Source organism: Phaseolus vulgaris, chromosome 4 (assembly GCF_000499845.2).
Source record: "Phaseolus vulgaris cultivar G19833 chromosome 4, P. vulgaris v2.0, whole genome shotgun sequence".
Lineage (NCBI taxonomy): Eukaryota > Viridiplantae > Streptophyta > Magnoliopsida > Fabales > Fabaceae > Phaseolus > Phaseolus vulgaris.
The window spans coordinates 19,595,076-19,610,974 of NC_023756.2; the positions used below are offsets into that span (position 1 = coordinate 19,595,076).

Here is a 15,899-nt window from a genome sequence, read left to right on the forward strand (position 1 = left end):
AGGCAAAGGCAATAACAACTGAAGATGTGTCTCAAGAAAGCTTTGTTCTTATTGTGAATAATGCATGCTAGTGTATGTACATAAACCATTAGCCAAGTTTTGTTGGTACAATAGTGTTATCTCCTGCCCTTACTTTAACAAATATATTATTTCTCCTAAAATTCAATTTTAACCTTGTTTTTGTGTCAAAACTCTCTCACAATTCTAATTCTCTTTCAAGTTTTTTCATTTGAAAACTGATAATTGTAGGATATGCAATAAATGAGGATGATTGATTTGACTAAATAAGTGGGATGTTTGTACTTGTTGAAGATTGAGACTTCAAATAGAAAATGACAAAAGTTCAGGTCAACAAATTTAATGTATTCTTTATTCCCTACGATAAATTTTTGCAAGGAAAGAATGACAATAAATGATAAATGCACATAATTTAATAAATATAGATTTTTTTTGAAAATGGGAATTAAGACAAAAATTTGTGGGGAGATTTTTCTTCAAATAGGAGCGAAGATTTGCGAAGAAAATAAATCATATAAATTTATATTTTATTATATATATGTTTATATTTTTATATTATTAATTTATTAGTATTTATATTATAATCAAATAAATATAATTAATTGTATAATATAATATAAAAAATAATTATTATTATTAAAATAATAAAAAATATTAAATATATAAAATAATAATTATAATGAATAATAAGTTTATGAAATAAAAATTATAACAAATAATTAAAATAATTATAAAGAATAAATAATAAATAATAATAATTAATAAAAATAAAAATAAATCTAATTATTTATATAATAATATTATTATTAATTATAAAAAATAAATATATAATTTTTTTTTCATATATTTTTAAAAGTAAGAATAAATTTGTAAAGTTATATTTAACACATTTTAAATAAATTAAAAACTTGCACATAACCATCACATGTGTCACAAAATTCAATAAACTTTATTCACTAATCTATTCTAATATACCACAATATAAACAACCTCACATTCCTCTCAAATCACTCTAAATCCACTTCCTCAATTCTCCTCTCTCATCCAAACACTATAAGTATTTTCTGAGGTAAAAGTTGCAAGTTAGACTAATCCATCTCTTGTCAATTTCTTCAAAAAAAATATATAATAAATTTGTATGATTACATATAAAACACAATTCATCCATCACGACCATTAAAGAATCAACAAATGTTGATTCTTTACCTCACTATATCATAAAGATTCACAATGCGTCACAGTTCACCATGACCAAAAAAGAATCAACAAATTTTAATTCTTTGCATCACTCATAAAATTCGCTACACGTCACAACTAACACATGAAAAAGCTTCTTACACATTTATGGAATCAACCAAACTACATCCTATTCTACTTTCAGCTTGTTACACTTCTTTTGTTGTGTATAAAACAACAACCAATATATTGGTTTTATAATAAAAAATGTTAAATATATTTTTTTTGTCCTTATACTTTCACACAAAATTAGTTTTTATATATGTTTTTTCAAAGTTTAGATCTCATTGTAGAAAGAAAATTATTGAAATATGTCACTATCAGTTTTTTTACATGCCAAACGAATTTTTAGTGTGAACTAAGATGTTAACATATCAGGTCAACTCATAACGTGGATGTTATAATATTATAATACAATCAACACTACAAATTCATTTGTTATGTAAAAAAAATATTAGTAAAAATTCATTTCAATAGTTTTCTAAATAAAGATATCTAAAATGTTTAAAGTTTAGATTAAAAACAAAAATCAATTTCACATTTTAATACAATTACGAAAGAACATATTTAATCCTACACAAAAATCAATACAAATACTTTTATGACTTCCTAAATACATATACTCTACGTTTTTTCTTAAATTATTTAAATATATAAAATAATAAACAGTTACAAAATGATAATTAATTTTTTATCTTAAAAAAAAAAAAAACTTAAGTAACTGTTGCTAGAGATAATGACAAAGAAGCCGTCAAATTTTGAAAGAGCCCATGTGTGTGTTTTGATTTGGAATAGTTAGTACCAATTGCATTTATTAATTAAAAAGGTAGACACAAATAATTAATAAATTAATTAAAATGTTAAATTGTTTAGATGTTATTTTATTTCAATTTTTGAAAAAAAAACATTTTTAATTAGAATAATTTGAGATGAAACTTGTAACACTATCCAACCAAGTCAAATGATAAACACTAATTCACTATTTCATGTCAGACATCACAAGTAAATTGAATGGAAACGTTCACACAGAAAAACAATAAGTCCACTGTATCACAAAAAGGAAGGTTATCAATTAATATATATATTTAAAATTATTAATAAAACACCTCAAATTTGATTGAAATTAAAATTTTCAGAATTTCTAATATTGAAACTGTATATTTTTATTCGAAAAAGACTTATAAATTAACAACAGTTTATAAAAATTCTAAATGAAAATGAAACAAACATTTTTGTGACAGGTTCTAATGAAAAATATTCTAAGAAAGTAATCAGAAATTATTTTGGTACTATTTTTGGTGGAACCTCCACACTGAAGCCAGAATCCCATTGGAAGAGGTTGAAGGCTTTGGCTTCCTAGTTCTTTGGACCTGTAATATAGTACCAAAACACAGTCTTTTAATTTTATTTATTATTTAACATTCAACTAATAAACAATATAGAAGTTGACGAGGGAGACGTGTAGATTATTCCTATTTTTTTTTTAATGTAAGAAAATAAGTGTTTTTATATTATAGAACTTATTTTTTTAAGTATAGACTATGTTTATATATATATATATATATATATATATATATATATTCACATTTTATTATATTAAAATGTTTATAATTTAATAGTTTTTATTTATTTTATAAATAATAAATAAATAATTTAAAACTTAAAAATAATATAATTTAAAAAATATATAAGTTTTTAAAAAGAATATTAAAAAATAGATAACTTTATTTTCTTAAAATTATTTAATTATTTTGAAATAAAGACAACTTATTCACTTATTTATTTTATTAAATAAACAAATTATTTTTTTATAAAATAAAATTGTCCAATTAAAACATAACACCAAAAAGAATTATCAAATGATTATATTTATATATATTTTAATTATATTCGAAAATTAAAAGAAAATTTTAATAATGTACATATACCTTAATTTTCAAAATATCAACCTATGTATTTGTATTTTTTAATTTTTTTTTAACATTCTGAATATTATTCTTTATTTAGTATTTCACTTTAAAAAAATATTAAAACAAAATAATTACATAAAAAGTTATTGTTTTCTTTTTTAAAATATATGTATATAAAAATATATGTTATGATTTTGCATGACATTTGTAAATTTACCATATATATAACTACTATATTAGTACGTGTACTCAGAAATTATTGTTTTCTCATATTTATTTGTATTTATTATAATAAATTATAAATTTATAAATATGAAAATAATGACATCTTTTATTTAATTTTTAATATTAAACATAATTATATGTCATTTTCTGTGTTCCATATATATATATATATATATATATATTAAATAAGGGCATTTTTCATTATAACCGTTTTTTGGTGTACATAATTTTTTTTCTGATTATACTCTTATTTAATATATATCATTTTATTAATACAATGAAGTATCTTGTCATTTCATATGAATTACTTTAAAAATAAAACTATTTTTTAATTTTTTAAATTAATATTAATGTCCAGTTTTTATATGACTCCTCCACTCTTTCCTTAGTTCCTTATTTTAAGGTAACAAAAAGAACATACTTTTACATATTTCCACACCAAATCTCACATATAAAATAAAATAACCTTCACTTTTAATTACTCTCTACACTCTATTTTTTATTTTTCAATTTTGACATATTCAAAATTAGTTATGTATGTATGTTGCATTTCTATCCTCTTGAAAATTAAGTAAAAGAGAAAAATTTGAATACACATACGCATTCGTGTTGTGTTTCCACTCGTATATATAAAAAAAATATGTTTAATATTACTATTTTACTCTCAACTATATTTTAAAATTAAAAAGGTAAAAATACAATAAATTATTCAAATACGAAAAGAAACTGTCGTGGAATTATTCAATATTTTTTTAATATAACTAACATTATTAGTATTATTCTTTTTATTAAAATATATATTTTGCTAAGTTTTAAAGAAAATTAATTACTTTAATTACTTTCATTTATTATTTTCAAACTATTTACCTGCCTAAATGATATACATGCCCCAGTTTTCAAACATAGTTTGTCTTTGCCAGAAAGCCAGCTGTGAATTGTTCAATGAAATTGGGAGCACGTGCCCCACAATAAAAGCAAACAATGAAATTCATAAATATTGAGTATTAATTTATTAAAAATGATTTTAATTTTTATGAACTACCCTATTCAAAATGCCAACCAATATCATCTTCTTATAATTTATATGATAATTTTTATTACAAATTTCAACTAAAGATAATAATATTATTTTAGAGATAATAATATTATTTGATAATATATCACAATTAAAAATGATTTTAAAAGATTAAGTTAAATTTAAAGTAAACTCTTTAATATAATATTAGAATTATTTAAAATATATAATAATATAATAGACTCAATAAATTATTGTTATAATAAATTTTAATATTGTTATAATACATTTTAAATAATTTTAATATTATATTTAAAAGTAAATTTTGATTTTAATTTAATTTTATAAAACTGACTTAGAAGGTAATGTCTATATTTATTTATATACTATACAAAAATTGATTTTATTTCTAATTGATGTAATCTCCAATATTATTATAAAAAATAATAAATGTTTTTTATAAAATAAAATACATCATTAAATGAAAAAAAAATATTTTGTATTCAAATTTTATAAAAAAATATAATTACAAGAAAAGATCCATTAAAAATAATCCGAATGAAAAACTAAGAATATATAATATTATCTAGGATCAAAATCAGTAATTTACTGAAAAAAAAAATCAAAACTCATAACTTCAGCACAAAATTTGTTTTCTTTCAAATTTGCTAGTTTGGGTTTTAGGTTTAAAACAATATGAAACAAATCTTACCTTTTTCTTTGGCTTTGGAACCTTTGCCAGTTTAACATCTTCAACATTATTTTCTAGATACCCCTTTATCTCCTCGTCGTTCATGTTCTCTATCATATCAATCTATGAAACAATCAAAACATTTAGTATGAACAAATATCAAAAGTGTTGACAACTATTTTGAGAATTTAGGGCAAAGTTAAATGGTGAAAAAACAAAAAAGATATATACACATACCCATTTCTTTTGAGAATTTAAGGCAAAGTTATATGGTGAAGAAACAAATTGAGAATTTAGGGCAAAGCTATAGGGTGAAGAAACAAAAAAGATATATACACATACCCATTTCTTTTGAGAATTTAAGGCAAAGTTATATGGTGAAGAAACACAAAAGACATGTACATACCCATGACTTAAGGTCTTCTACATCCTTTCTTAAGGCTTCTTCTTCTTCCTCCTTGGATGCAACTTTTTCTTTTTCTCCATCTGCTTTCTTCTTGTTCTTTCCTCCTCCAACAGTATCCATGTTTTTGTTTCAGTATGTTCAACAAAATATAACATTACCCTTACTTAAAGAAAATGGGTCACCAATTAGATGGTTGACAAGACCAAGTGCCAGCAAAGAATATGTATAAAATAACCTTAATTACATATTAATGTTAATAAATATATGGTTAAATATGTTTTTTCCTTTATGTACTACTCATGCAGAAGTGATTTTTGTCCCTAGTCCAAATTTTAGAACGCCTGAGTATTTGTATTAAGGAAACTATTCGGATGAATCTTTGTCAGTTTTTTTTTATGTGACAAACAAATTTTCAATGTGAATTATAAGATGTTAAAATATTTCAAATTAACTCATTACTGAAGTAGATGTTAAGATATTTTAATAAAGTGAACATTAAAAATTCATTTATTACTTAAAAAAACAGTAATAAAAGCTTATTTCAATAAATTTTTTTACTACAAAATACATATGTCTAAACTTTGAATTAGTGATGAAAATTAAATTCGTCCTATATTTAACCTATATAAAATATTGCATGTGAATCTGATTTGAGAACAAAACCATTCTTGGTTACGGGTTGGGTCACCCTTGAAGTGATCCTTTTAATTCAATTAATTCTTTACTGATAAAAAAAAATCACTTTTAGCTTTATGCCAAGTCTAGTTATTGACTGATAAATCAAGGAGCTATTAGTGACATAGCACTGCTTAATTAGTGTAATTCATTTCAATATTCTCATGAATTTTTATAATAATTAGCGTTGAACCGTACAATGAAGGGAATTTAATTTTATATTTTTCTCTTTTATTTTATTTTCGTGGAATTCCTTATAAAGAAACTAGTATACATAGTCACTTTTATATATTTTTCTCTTTATATTTTAACTTTGAAAAACACCATTTTTCAGTTCTTATGTATGAATGAATTTTGGTTTTAGTTTTACAAAATAAATTTCTTTTACTTTCTTTTTCCAAAATTTAAAGTTATTCCTTTTGTACTTATCTTTTATTATAAGGTAAATAAGTAACAAATCCTTTTTTTTTTTACATATACTTATTTGTTGATATTATATCATTAAAGGAGAAGTAACACTTCTATTGCTTTTACCAAAAAAGCTAGTTTCTTTAAGGTAATTTTACTCCAAAGATGCATTAAGTAGTGTTATCAAGTGTTGAATAATAAATATATTTTTTAATTTTAGAAATATAAAAAACAAAATTCTAAACAAATACCTTTCATCTCCTTTTAGCACAAACCAGTAACACATAAAAAAAATAAGAACCCAAAAATCAACATCATACTCAACAAAACATATAGCAAATGAAACAACATAAATTCCATGCCACTTCCAACACAAGATCTCATATGCCTTTTCAGCCCATAAACACATACCAAGATCAGCAGCAACATAACAAATTTTGAGAAGTGCCAAAAGAATATACATGATTAAGCCAAGCAAGTGGATGCAATTTTCATATTATCAATTAACAAATTTCAAACATACATGTAGGTTCATAATCCAATCAGAAAAAAGAAAAAATAAATTTTGACAATTTCGATTTCAACCAATCTCATGTCTTTGTCTTTAATTGGGCCATATGAAACACTTCCTCCACATCAATTTTTCCTTATTTAAATACAATCCTATTTTTATGGTTCAAAATACTCAATTACGAGACAATCCACAACCCTTTCCAAACTAGATTTTGTCTTAGATTAAGGTGGAGAAGATGAAATTGTTTAAAGTGCGACATTAACTACATATGCTGAACAAACAAAACACCTAACCATCTATAGCATTTATTCCAAATATCATTTGCTATCACACACTCTACAAACACAAATAAAACCACTATCAACACACCTCCCTACCAACAATTCAAAACTAGCCCTGCAAAAAACCACTATCATACATCAGCTAAAGCGAAACAAGGCAATCCAGAGGAACAAGACACCAATCAGAATAAGAGAAACAAACAGAGGGGAATTTAGAAGTAATCCAAGACCAAACCTTCAATTGAGCTAAAGAAAAGATTCCAGAATAGTCCAACACTCTACATTTGAATAAAATCTTGTTTCTGTAACTCTAAATCTCACTAACCACCGCAATCCAAATACTCCATATCCCTAAATTGACTGACTCAGAAACATTACACATCCTGAACTGCAAAAAATGAGAGTAAGAATCATGAGGGGTAACCAACAAAATGCCTAACCACTTAAAACAGACACCAACCAGACTATTCTACAATAAAAAAAAAATAGATTATTAGTCTCTTCCTCTTTTACCCCACATAAACAACAAAGAGCGCTTCCGACCGCAATCCCTCATCTAAGTAAAATTGCTATTATTGATAATAGAGTGTAATCCTTAAAAAGTAATAATGTGAAGATCAAGTTGACTCATCAAATTCTTAATTTGACTAAGTAGTTCAATCCCTACTAAGGATTTAATTATTTTTTTTCTTCTTCTCTTTTGGTAATTTGGTAATAAAAGATGTTGGTGTATGATTTAATAAGATTTATTGGAATTGTGTAAGAAAGTTATGTTCACTGGTACGCTACTGGACGTAAGTGAAGTTAATTTTAGTATTTATTTTAATTGAGTATTGATTTATATATATTATAAAAGTGAAATGCAAGGTGAATGTAAAATTTAATTTATCAAATTAGAAGTTCAAAAGTATATTTTGATAATAAACTAGAATATAATTACATTGTATATGTTAATACGATAATTATTGGTCAATCATAAGTGTAAAATGTAAGGATAAAGGAGCATTTTGTATTGGTTTTGAGTATATATTTTCTGGTGAAACTATATTCTTTTAGCTAATGTCACTCAAGTAAAGTAATGGATTATAGCTCAAGCAACATTCAAGTAGTAAGTCATGAGTATATGAATCGATTGATATATTTAACTATTAATAGAGACATTCAAATGATAGTTTAAGGTTTGAGTGAGAGAGATGTTAATGTAATTTTCTTTCCTCTGGAATGAATTATGTCCAAACAACTCAAGGTTGTTCAAGTAGTGAAAATGGTGCATGAGATTCTTTAATATGTGATATTAATAATTTTGAAATTTGTCGGGTGATCCAACAAGTAGAATCACATCCAACAGGTAGATTCTTTAGAATTGTATCACTTAAGTGATCAAATTCTTCCTAGATTAAGAAAAGAAAGTCATTCAAACGAGAGACGAGATATAAACTTCTAAAAGAATATTTATATAAGAAAGATGATGATGAAGATTGTAATGCCTTAAATTATTTACTATTATTTATTTTTTGTAATATTTTAAAAGTTTAAAATAAAGTTTGTAATATAATTTAGAAAGAAACAATATTAAGATAGACTAGGATGGGTAAACTTAAAATAATCATAAGTAAATTTACAATTACAACAACTTTTTTAAATAATTTTTTCAATTCATTTAAAAGCACTTGTCACACTCTTATTTCCACAAAATCTAGATAATACTCACTTCTAAGTTTATAAAATTTTATACCAATTAATAAACAATTATAAATTGAAAAAGGATGAAATATATTAAAAAAAACTAAATAATTTAGGTAATGTGATTCTATTCTCTTTCAACCAATTGTGTACAATGTTTGGAGAAAAACTTTCATCATCCTACTTTTTCTCTAAATTACCAAAATTGTCTCTATACTTTATACCACAATAGATCTCTCTATAACTATTCACATTCCATAAATAATACATTATTGATGGCAGAAAGTTCATACATAGGAAGATTTTACTACCTCTAGTAGCTCACATATTAAACTTTTCAAAAAAAAACAAATTGTTCCTTTACTTTTGTATCGTCACAATCCTGGTTACCACACATCATGACAAGCAATCACATTCACAGTATTATTCTTTTAAACAATTAAAATTCCATTTCAGTAGCATAACAACAGTATTACCAATATCCCAAAAATTAAAAACAGCCAAATAAACAATACAAAAAATATACACAATCTAATATATTCTTTTCAATTCAATTAAAACTCAATTCATATATTTACAAACTACTATTTTTTTTTTTTTATATTTACTAACTATAATTTAAGTCACCTTTCCTAGAGTTTACATCCTTTTGACACTACAAGAAAATTATCAAATAGAAACCAATTTGTAGAGACCAAAATAATTAGTTACAATAGTAACTAAAATAGAGATCATTTTAGAAACTAAAAAAAATGATTTTTAAATTAGTTTCTATTATGGTTAAATAGTTTCTAAATTGGTATCTAATTAGCTACCAAGGTTTTAATTACCAATTATTTAGATTCTAAATTTGGTAGCAAAAACCTTGGTTGCTAATTAGATATCAATTTAGAAATCATTTAACAATAATAGAAACTAATTTAGAAACCACAAATTTATTTAGTCCCTAAAATGGTCTCTAATTTAGTCACTATAGCAACTAATTATTTTTTGTCTCTAAAATTGGTTTCTATTTCATGATTTTTTTGTAGTGTGACCATGAATCAAAATAATTAAATACAATAATTATAGAAAAATAATACAAAAAATTAAAAACAACACAATGTTATAAAACATTAATCCAGTAGAGAAATTTTTAATAAAAGCGTGCTTTTTTAACCTTTTCTGTATAAGTTCAATTTGAATGATTTTTTTAACATAGATGTAGGTTTTCATGCCTAATGAATCCATTTCTTGGCTCAAAATTACAAAATTGTACACGTATAGAATATATAAAAATAGGGCAACAATACAAAGTTTTGAAAAATTAACCAATTTAGGATTTAGATTATGAGAGATGGCTCTCATTTCTTTCAAGGAGTCTTGTTGTTGTTCAAGAGTGTAAAAGAAAGCTCAAAATATTATTCTTCCTATGGAAATTGAGGTGTAAGGAATAATCTAAGAGATAGATAATTTGAATTAATAAAGGGAAGATGTAGTAGTAGGAAACAACAACAAAGAAGCAAAAGCAAAATTAGAACTAAGAAAACTTATTAATCTAACTCTTGAAATGGAAAACCTTTGCTATTCCCTTCTTTGGTCACGAAACAAGATAAAAAAAAAAGGAAAGACATATTTATAGGAAAAGCAAGTGTTAGTTATAAATGTTATAACTGTTTTATGTGCATCTTATGCAGAACTGGGTATTATAAATACCTACTCTTTTTTGTTCTTTGTAACTCTCAGAGATTGAATAATACATTTCTTTCTTTCTCTCTACAACCTTTTATGGTATCCAAAGCAAACTATGGCTTCATCACCAACCACTGCAAATAAGTCTGAAATTTTTTCTTCCAAACCCGAGACTCTTCTTCCTCACATTTTTCATACACCCATACCCTTGAAGTTTGATCCAAACAATTTTTTGGTTTGGAGGCAACAAGTTACTGCCGCACTCAGCAGTCTTGGTTTTCTTCACTTCTTGGATGGCTCATGTATCCCACCGAGCCTCTTCTCTGCTGATGATGATTCTTCTCCTTTTGTTAATCCAAAATATATTTTCTATGATTGCCAGGATCAATCCATCTTGGCCTGGTTATTGGATTCCATGACTTTTCTCTCTACAATCTTTTAGCAAGACAAAAAAAGATAAATGAAATAGAAAATAAGTCATGTTTATCTTGATTAAATACACTTGGCCGAATTACCCATAGAGAGAAAGAGAGGAGAAATTAATGTATCACTTAAGCTGTAGGAGGCCACTCAAGTGGAAAAGTCTTCCTCAATTTAGAGTAAGACCACTCAAATAAGATAAACTTACTCAAGATTATCAAACTATGATGATGATGAACATGTGATGATATATATTTATATATGTGATTGATGTGTTGTGATATGGTATGCTTATTGATGATAATAAGATGAATTCATTTGTAAGATATACATTTTGTTGTATGTTGTATGGAAAAAATGTATTAGGAATGAAAAATAAACCTATTTCCACGAGTATTTGAGTATTTTCTGAATTCGTCTCGATCTTGACAGGAAATCTCCATATTGACTAAGTACGAGTATGAGTAATACCTGATTTTTTTAATTGGATATGAGAACGAAAATGAGTATATACATATATGCCCCATCCCTATATCCATCTCATCCCCGTTCTTATACATGTCGTTATTTTAAATTACTAAAATATCTTTAGCTTATTAGGTAACTTGAAAAAACTTATACTGATTTTTCTTTTGTTCTTAGTTTCATAACCTATTTTTAGGGTACGCATTTCATCATTTTTACTCGTTTATATAATTTTACCTTTATCCAATTATTATTTGATACTCTTATTTGAGATTTATGCAATTATAATTTATTTCTTTATATATAACATTAGAGAAAAGAAAATGTATTTGACATTATCCTTAATAATGTATATCATTATTCTTCATCTGTTGTGATTTTTTCATAAAAATTATTTAATTAATATTTAAAATAATAATGAGGTGGAGGAAAGGATGATGATGAAAAAGTGAAATTTGCACCGCATTCCATTTTCGTTCCTAATTTATGTCATATGTTGTTCTTCATGGTGTGACCTTTATAGATATGTTACCCTTATGTGTATATTGTCCTTTATATTGAAAATGATATTGTGAGGGTTGAAATATTAAATACAAAACTTATTAAGTAAAATATATATTTAATGTTTCATGATGTAATTATATAAATAAGACTTCTAACAGTAAAAGGTTAAAAAAAATCCTTATTGCAAGACTTTCTATAAAAAAAATATAAATAATCATCCTAACATAAAAAAAAATTGAGATAAATTATTTATCAGCATACTACTACAAATATTTTAAGATAGAAAGATTATCTTATAATTTATTATATATAATAATATACCATTATACCCTCTCTCTATATATATATATATATTAATTAATGACACGTTACATTAATTACCACAAATCCACGTGAACTATAAATTGATAAACTATTTTAAAGATGTTCACTAGAAAAACAAAACTTCATCCCATTAAGTTTTTAACATTTTTAATTTAAATATATTTGAAACTGATTTTCATATTAAGTTTTCAATTTAATAATAATATGTAATGTTATTATAATCATATATATACATATTTGCAAGTAATTATCTACTTTACTTCTAAACAAAAAATCCTTCTACATAAAATATAATTAAAATGTATACTCGACAATGTTCTCATATTCAAATTAAGTTCATAAATGGATAAACACTACAACAAAATCATCAAATAGAAATCAATATTTAGAGATCATCAAAATAATTAGTTGCAATAGTAACTAAATTAGAGACCATTTTAGAAACTAAAAAAAATAAAATTGGTTTTCTAAATTAGTTTCTATTATTGTGAAATAGTATAAATTTGGTAGCAAAAATCTTAGTTGCTAATTAGATATCAATTTAGAAACCATTTAACAATAATAGAAACTAATTTAGAAACCAAAAATTTATTTAGTCCCTAAAATGGTCTCTCATTTAGTCACTGTAGCAACTAATTATTTTTTGTCTCTAAAATTGGTTTCTATTTCATGATTTTCTTTTGTGAAAATATCAATCTTTATTTAAAAAAAATATATTCCATCCATTTAAGTGTTTAATATATTTTAAATTAATTCAATAATAATATTTAGTATTTTTTTTATATTTAAATAATTAACAATTAAATAAATTTTATTATATCAATAAATTATGAGTCTATTTTATTTAAAAATAATTAAAATTCAAGTTAATATGTAAATCAATTTTAAATATTGATGATTTTTTGTTTAACTTTTAAATTAAAATGATTTAAGTGAAAACCGTTTAATGTAGTGCTAGATCGTTTAACACTAAACAAATGATGATATACACAAGGCCAAATGATCACAAGTTGTCTTCCAAAAAAACTTAATAGTAAAATCAGTCAAACAATGTTCAGAACCTATCTGTAAACATTAAGATTAACAATAATAATAAAGTCAGAATGAGGGTTTTAAATTATTGTGAAGAAAAGTAAAGTAGACGATAAAAAACAGTAAAGAAAGCACGTTGATTTTCAAGCTTTTCCAACAATGAATTCTTCATCAGTTGATAAATATATCATTCATTTATCATCTAAACATAAATTAATTAACCAAACATGTGACAACAAAAATAACCGAATCTCAATAATGAAACATATGTCCACTAATTTATTGATTACCTTAATCGTCTTCATGCGTCTACTCATAAGGTTTTTAATCTTTTACCACTTGAATCAAGTACTCAAGAGATTCTTAAAAAAACTAAACAAGAGTTTAATTAGAGACAAGATTGAATTATCAACATAGGTTCAAAAATAATTCCCAAAACACAATAATTAAACTCAGAAAAAGATCAGACATTTAACAAAATAAGATTTTGCAGAACAAAACTTTAATTGCACAAAATCTCATAATTCATTGAGAAATTACAAGAGAATCAACCCAAAGGAGTTTATCGAAGGTAAACAAAAGAATTACAACAAAGGAATTAAAGAAAACTAAGGAAACTCTAATGCTCTGTTTTTCAAACTTCTCAGTTTTCAACTTTTTAGAATTCTCATATTTTGTTTTGAGTTTATCGCGAATCCTGTTTATTCGTATATTTGCAAAAGATTTGGTTTCAATTTTGTTTTAGAGATATTGTAGATTTTTATTCTCTAATTCTTTAACTCATTTTATTTTCTATTTTGATTCAAGGAAACAACTTGTACTTTCGCGTGATTTAGCCCATTTACAGTGGTAGACACTTCCTTTAGACCGTCTAGAAGATGCTTTTATTAGACTGTATAGTGTACTCTGAGAAGTATTAGACAATGTACTGCGACTAAAACACAATACTAACAAAAATAATAGTTAACCTATTCAGAGTTATACACATTTCGTTTATACCGTATAGCAGATGCTTTTATTAGATCGTATAGTATACTATGAGAAGTATTAGACCGCCTACTACGACTAAATACGTGTAGAAATAATAGTTAAAACCAAAATAAACCAAATTAGATGAATTCCAATTGAAATAGTGAACTTATTCATGATTACACTTCAACAACATATAATTAAAGGTTTAAAGTGTGATTAAAATTATGCTCATCAAATATATTTAAAAAAATATAGATATAAAAATATATTAAATTATTATAAAAGTGAATTAAAAAAAATTGGAAACACTAAAATTATTAAATTATTATAATTCATACGATTACTATGAAAAAATTGTTATAACAATAGAAAAATACAAATAATCATTTATATATTTGTTATAATTTTGAATTTTTAAGCATACATTTTTATTTTTAAATAATGAAAATTAATAAATTTATAATTAGTAATATGATCCCATTCCATTTTCACTTTTTAGAAACATTTATACCTTTTTTAAATGTTTAAAATTTATAATAATTTTAAATTTGAGTTTAATTATTTAATGCTAACAATTCAAACTTTAAATAAAGCATTTACATTTTTTAAAGTTTAAAATTTTAAAATAATAATTTATAACAACTGTTAAACTTACACTTATTTAATTAAATTTAATTATTCAACATTAACTCTTTCCAAGTTAATTACTCTATATTTTCAAATACACCTAGTCACTATATATTGATTGAATAAGTTAAGTTTAATAAAATATATTGATTGAATATATTATCGACTTCTTAATGATATTTCCGTTTTGGAATTATTTATTTTTTCTTCCACTTGTTTTTCTTTTTTTAAGTTATAAAGTGGACTTGAATAATAATTCATTTGTCCCAAAAACTTCAATTTAAGTTTAAAGTTCTCTGCCAAATATGAAAAATAACAATAAATGTATTATTTTAAAAATGATTTATTGACGTTTTCAGTAAGTATAATATTTTAAAACTAAAACAAAGAAAACTAAAAAATTCAAGCAATGACAAAGGGAAAAAGCCTTTCTTCCATCTTCATATTTCCAGTTTTAAAATACTTAGAAATTTGTTTCTTGAACAAAAGGATGATTTCTTAAAGTATACAATTTTTTTATTGAAATCTTCTATACTCGAAGGAACAAAATGACCCTCTAATTTGAATTCAACAATGTTAATCTAGATGTAATCATCAATAATAATTTCACTGCCTTTCAACTTTGTGACCAAAACTTCCCTAAAGACCTTTACTAAGTCAGGATAATATTTATCTTATAATTTCACTAAGGTCTCGAGGCCTTAATTACACACAAGTTTTTGGAAAGTAAAGCCTCCACTAATAACCGATAGATAAATATATAGAAAGACACATTAAAACAAATTATTAAATAAAAATTAATTTTAAAGAAAAATAATAATT

General features: G+C 24.0%; 1 protein-coding gene across 1 annotated transcript; it reads right to left on the reverse strand.

Annotated features, from left to right (window-relative positions):
• Positions 1-2,366: 2,366 nt before the first annotated feature.
• Positions 2,367-5,622, reverse strand: LOC137836456 (uncharacterized). The gene is made up of 3 exons (XM_068645164.1): positions 5,502-5,622; positions 5,117-5,218; positions 2,367-2,624 (listed from the first exon to the last, which is right to left on the reverse strand). Exons 1-3 carry the CDS (start codon positions 5,619-5,621, stop codon positions 2,544-2,546), a joined length of 303 nt encoding a protein of 100 aa, XP_068501265.1. The 5' UTR covers position 5,622; the 3' UTR covers positions 2,367-2,543.
• Positions 5,623-15,899: the final 10,277 nt, after the last annotated feature.

Coding starts and splice junctions, on each gene's coding strand:
- LOC137836456 (XM_068645164.1), bottom strand. CDS start 5,621: ATGGATACTGTTGGAGGAGGAAAGAACAAGAAGAAAGCAGATGGAGAA. Junction 5,219..5,501: donor TAGAAGACCTTAAGTCATGG/GTATGTACATGT, acceptor ATTGTTTCATAG/ATTGATATGATAGAGAACAT. Junction 2,625..5,116: donor TTCCAAAGCCAAAGAAAAAG/GTAAGATTTGTT, acceptor ACTATATTACAG/GTCCAAAGAACTAGGAAGCC.